Source organism: Lepidochelys kempii, chromosome 8 (assembly GCF_965140285.1).
Source record: "Lepidochelys kempii isolate rLepKem1 chromosome 8, rLepKem1.hap1, whole genome shotgun sequence".
NCBI lineage: Eukaryota > Metazoa > Chordata > Testudines > Cheloniidae > Lepidochelys > Lepidochelys kempii.
The window spans coordinates 14,887,621-14,893,858 of NC_136387.1; the positions used below are offsets into that span (position 1 = coordinate 14,887,621).

At 40.5% G+C, this 6,238-nt stretch overlaps 1 protein-coding gene across 1 annotated transcript; it reads left to right on the forward strand.

Annotated features, from left to right (window-relative positions):
• Positions 1 to 397: 397 nt before the first annotated feature.
• On the forward strand, positions 398 to 5,127 carry LOC144930813 (uncharacterized). Its single transcript, XM_078854169.1, has 4 exons — positions 398 to 619; positions 706 to 735; positions 1,772 to 1,900; positions 4,707 to 5,127. Exons 1-4 carry the CDS (start codon positions 467 to 469, stop codon positions 4,884 to 4,886), a joined length of 492 nt encoding a protein of 163 aa, XP_078710295.1. The 5' UTR covers positions 398 to 466; the 3' UTR covers positions 4,887 to 5,127.
• Positions 5,128 to 6,238: the final 1,111 nt, after the last annotated feature.

Sequence of the window (6,238 nt, forward strand, 5' to 3'; positions counted from 1 at the left end):
TAAATACTACAGGCCAGATCTTCAGTTGGTACACATTGGTATAGCTCCATTTAAGTCAAGTGAAGCTATGCTGATTTACACCAGCACAGGATCTTGCCCCATGTGACTGGGGTATGTTTATTGGGATATGCATTTGTACATCATTAGTGCTTGTGTAGAAAAAACATCTAATTAAAAGTTAGAAATGGATATGTATTTTTTAAATTAAAGTATTTAAATTTAAAATACTAACAGACATAATATGAATAGCAAGCACATTTAAAATCAGATAAGCAGCTAATTATACTGCTTAGGTTGTAGTTTACTTCCTATTTCAATGATATGCGAGTCAGATAAGATAGTAATCGTAGCCGGATTTCATATATAAGCAAGATCAATAGCTATATATAAAGAGAGATGAGCTTGAACACAAAATAAGTTACAATACATTACAAAAAATTCCAAGCCTACAGAGACTGCATTTAAAATGTACAAATACATGCTTCTGATATTTCTTAGTCTTGGGATACACAGTCATTTTGTTCCTCTGAAGATAACAACGTCAAACTCGCCACATAATATCGCTACATTAGTGAAGGAAATTATTTCTTTACTTAATAAGACGCATGAGAATTCTGGGGTAAGTCAATTTCAGGGTTTTTTTCTGAACAATTTCTTTTTGTGATAATTTTAAACTTGACACTGACTGATTTCTTTCATGTTTAGAAACATTTTACTACACCAACAAATATCACGGTAAGCAGCTGTGGTTTATTACTATAATTATTTTTATACTGTTTTGGTAAATGTATCCAGGGTTTGCAAGACAAGCGAAAATGCGGGGTTCCCAAAGAGATAACAGTATAAAACACAAACAACAAGGAGTCCAGTGGCACCTTAAAGACTAACAGATTTATTTGGGCATAAGCTTTCGTGGGTAAAAAGCCCACTTCTTCAGATGCACACTAGTCTAACACACTATTACAGCATCTGAGAGAACAGCTAAGGCATGGGAAGGGTACATGGGCGTTGTTAGTGAGGAAATCAAAGAATGGCTTGGAGAAAGGGGTTTTTACTTAGTAACTTATGACATTTATTTGATGACTCTCTAAAGTACCAATGCAATAGATCATGATATTTTTCTGCGGTTACGGAGGACGTACCATATTTTCTTTCAAATGGATACTGTCATTTTGAATTTTAAGAATTTGACTAAGATCAAAACATTGCAGTTGCTGACGGACATAAATAGTATGCCCTGATTTAAACAAAAAATTAAGTTCTTTTAATACATTTTTATAACGGGTTTTCTGTTCCGAAGTTGATGAGCATAACGGTCTTTTCATCCAGGCAGGAAGTGACTAACTGTATGGAAAAACAGTGAAACTGACTATATGTAAGGATCACCTCCTCAGTCCATTCAAATCAATGGAAAGACTTCAGTGGAGCTCAATTAGTCCCCAAACACTTTCAAATGCATAAACAAACAATAATAATAATAATAATAATGAAAATGTTTTCACTGCTAAGTCTTTAGGTATAGTAATTTAGGAGTGATTTGTAACTATTGCGCATATGAAAGTTTCAGACACAGGCTCACTTTTCAAAAGTTATAGAAGGACAACTGGGTGGGAGGAAAAGGGGCTACATTTGTGTTGAAAAATAATAATTTGACTGTTGAGATTCAATATATGATTTGACTGACTTATTTCAAGAAAAACTAGGCTGGTGTAAAATGTAATATAAACGTATAGGATACAGCTACAGTTAACTTTTCTCCTATTTATCTCAGTGTCAAAAATGTTCACATAAATACGCAAATGAATTTATTCATGAATTGCACAAAATAAACCGCGACAAGTGCGTATTGGGAGTTGAAGAAGATATGAAAGAACTGAAAAACGTTTGCCCATTTCTAAAAGTAGGTTTTTTATTATTTATTTTGCTTTACTCTCAAGTGTTATCCCACACAGGTATCAATTTACTCAGCTTTCTCTCTCCTTTTTTCTGTGTTTATTCAGTAAATACCTTTCAAAAAAGGCACTAATCCTTTTTGAAAACACATTGGGCCCAGCCCTGGGAATCTATCATTTCATGTAGTTCCCATGACTGCAACTGATGGAATGACTGGGACCCTGAAATCTTGACTAACTAGAAAGTCAGTGAAAGTTGTGCCTGATTAAGGAATGAGTGAAAATTGATGGCCAAGTTGCTCATTCATAAAAAGATCTAAAGGGTAGGGAATCTATTCAAGGTTCTCTAGCAGAGATTTCTCTCCCATTGCTATGTCAGTGAATTGATTTACGTCAGGAGCAGAGGTCCTGGCGGGAGGGGAGGGTGGGCGGGAAATCAGTGAGCGCCTAGGGCAAATGGAAGCCTAATGCCCCTTCATCAGCTCATGCTCTCTGGTAACACAGCAAAACACTCCAAGGCAGGGCAGTCCCACTGGAGAAACTCCTTCCTAGGTTCCACAACCAGTGGATGCTCCAGGACAGTACCCCCACCTTAAAGGGGCAGTGTATGTGTGTGGTGGAGGGAAATGGAGTTGCCACCTCCTATGCATCCTCACACGGCCAGAAGTCACTCTACAGCCCCCTGCCTCTCTTTTCCCCCTTATTCACGGCTCCTTTAACCCAACAGAGTTAAAAGGAAATTAAAACATTCCCCACCTGGGATCCAGTTTATTCAGTCCCCAAGTACACACTGGCCTTCCAGGTCCCAACACCAGTTCAGTGTCTCTCTTCCCTTAGCTGGGGGGGGTTTCCAGCCTCTCCCTCAGAACTGGGTCACAGTTCACTGTCTCTGCAAGAGCCAGACCAGCTACAGCTCCCCAGGGTTCTGTGTCCTGAGAATTTTTCTTCCCACCCTGCGGCCACCTGCTGCTCTTCATAGGGAATGAGCTTCTCTCGTTGAGGTGTACCTCCTTTGGTAAACAAGGTTGGCTTGCCCTCCAGCCATTAAGGGGCAAGTTCCTGTGTTACATATCTCTCCAGTTGCTTGTCAACCCACACAGAACCCTAGACACTCAGCAGGCTCTCCATATGGCCCAGGAGAAGGCAGTTGAGCACCCGCTCTATGCGGGAAGCAGGGAGAGACTAGTGGAAGGTTCTCAGCAAATTGGTCCTTTCACAAAATTGCTTCTCAGCTTTTCAACCAACTATGGAGCAGTTAGAAATTTTTCAAATCTCTGTTTTTAACTCAAAATAGAAAACCAAAACCATCTTTGCAATACCCTCCCCTCTCCTATATGCTGACCAGCTCCAGTCCTTGAGGATTTCAAGATTTGACTGTAGTGCACAGACTCATGCCTATACAGTCCACTAGTGACATCAGTCCACTCAGACTTTTAATGAGCTTGACGGTTTCATTGTAGTCCTTAGGAAAAAAATAATGACCATGAAGAAATTGTATACCTTGGTGCAATTGGCAATCTGCACTTAAGAGAACTACAATGCAATTAACAGGGAGGATATAGACAGTACTCACCAACAGATATCTTACGCCATTTTGATTGCTTGAAGGGTGATGCTGAGATAGAAAAAAAATGCACCTACACTTTTTCTACTGACTGGTTTTACTGCAATAATGAGGCCTAACTGACCTGGTGCATAAGCAAACCCAAAAAAGACAACAGAGAGGAGATCTGAGAGACAGAAATTGTCTGCCGCACTAATGGCTCTCTTCCAAAAACAATGTTGATAATGTTATACTGGTTCTCTATGGTTGGGATGTCATGGTGTTCCAGAATGGGTTTTAAGAGTCCATAGTCTGTATTCTGTGAGTTAAACATATTCTTTGATCTGGTTGCTCACACTCCCATCTGCCAGATATTAATCATCCAATAGCTGCAGAGAGGATGGGGTATTGTGCATGTTTTCAAGGATGATCAGAACATGGGCTCATATTACTGCTTTGTAGGATTAATGTGGAGCCATTTGCTGTGAGTATGGGGGGAGGGAGGACAGTTATCCTGGTTTCACATGTGATACTGGTCATTTGGGCTAAGTGATATAGAATGTAACAGTGTGCCCTTGTTGCCAAGAAGGCCAATGGCATTTTGGGATGTATAAGTAGGGGCATTGCCAGCAGATCGAGGGACATGATCGTTCCCCTCTATTCGACATTGGTGAGGCCTCATCTGGAGTACTGTGTCCAGTTTTGGGCCCCACACTACAAGAAGGATGTGGAAAAATTGGAAAGAGTCCAGTGGAGGGCAACAAAAATGATTAGGGGTCTGGAACACATGACTTATGAGGAGAGGCTGAGGGAACTGGGGATCTTTAGTCTTCAGAAGAGAAGAATGAGGGGGGAGTTGATAGCTGCTTTCAACTACCTGAAAGGGGGTTCCAAAGAGGATGGCTCTAGACTGTTCTCAGTGGTAGCAGATCACAGAACGAGGAGTAATGGTCTCAAGTTGCAGTGGGGGAGATTTAGGTTAGATATTAGGAAAAACTTTTTCACTACGAGGGTGGTGAAACACTGGAATGCGTTACCTAGGGAGGTGGTGGAATCTCCTTCCCTAGAAGTTTTTAAGGTCAGGCTTGACAAAGCCCTGGCTGGGATGATTTAGTCGGGGATCGGTCCTGCTTCGAGCAGGGGGTTGGACTAGATGACCTCCTGAGGTCCCTTCCAACCCTGATATTCTATGATTCTATGAATATGTAATATTTGGAGGGAAATTAACTATAAATTTTCTCCTAAAAAAAAAATGTCTTTCCCCCTCTTAGGAATCCCCAGGCAATCATTCGTCCTGCGAGACCATAACAACAGATTTTGATACGTTTAAAGAAGATTTAAAGAACTTTGTGTCTTGGATCAAAGAGAAAAACATATGCAACAAAACCCAGAAAATGGACAGCGTATACACGTCTCCAAAATATGACTGTGCTGCCTTGAAGAACTATTGAAACCATCACTTTGTAAGAACAGAATCACTTTGTAGTCAGGGTATTGCTGGGGAAGAGAAAAAAAAAAGTTATTTCTAATTCAAGTCCACGCTGAGGATTAAGCATAGAAAACTAGAAAATAGACATTCCATATGTAGCAATCAAAATGTTATATAAGAGAGGAGATTTGAGGCTAAGTGTAGATGACAAATTACAGTAATTATTGAAAATGAAATTGAGTTGTGTGTAATAAAGATATATAAGTACAAGATATGGTGGCTGTGATGTTTTGCAGATAAGGCGGAAAGAAAATGTAACTTTGGGCTACAGATCTAGGTGGGTGGATGAGGGGAGGCTGTAATAAGAAATACGGCCCCAGTTCAGGAAAGCATTTAAGTACATTTTGAACTTTAAGCATGTAAGTAGTCAACAGGACAATTCAGATGTTTTGCTGAATTGGGGCTGTAGTTATTAACAGAGTCAACAGTTTCCTCCTGCTATGGTTTAGTTTCCCTGCAGCCTGTTCCTGCTGCGAAGTACATTCAACCCTCACAAAGCCAATGAAGGATGAAGTCAGTGGGAGTCGAAGGGGGCTCAGCACCTCACAGGACCACAACACTGGGCGGGCCGGGGGAAGATAGCAGTTATTTCTCTTGTAAAGGGAGGGGGGTATTGGGCTGAGTTTCAGGGATGCAGCATGACACACTCGAATGAGTCTTGGCCTGATCCATTAATCAGGTGGTCTGTTATAAATCACACTTCATTGCAACCATTACTTTTAATAGAAGCTTTTAAATTAAAATACTTGACACTTCTGGAAATCAACAGTAATTTGATTCAATAAATCTTATGGCGCGATCTTGACTACCATCTCTGTTAGTACAATCTTGTAGAAGATTGAGCTACAGAGTTTTATAATTTTTTATTTAGGTATACAATCCTTTTCTGACTTGGGACCAAATCCAGCAAGAGGTTGAGGACCTTTGTCCTTAAGATACTAGGCCTGATTCTCCATGCCTTAAATCTGGTATAGTCATGCCTGTACATAGCAAATGCCAAGTAGATGTCAGACTCTACCATTCTGACACAACAGCATTTTACAGCTGCTTTGCAAAGCAATGGGGAACCAGCCCACAGTATACAGTGGAACAGCTTAAAAAAAAAAACACAAAACAAACAAACAGACAGATAATCTGGCCATGAACTAATAGTACAGAACATCTTTGGGAACTGCAGCCATTATATTTACAGTATGTGATTACAATAGAAAGATACCAATGGTAAGGTACCACAGCCTTGACAACTGGTACTGGAGCGTAGGGAGGGACCGGAAGGAGAAACCTACCGCCGTGGTGGTGCTGCATTGCCTGCAA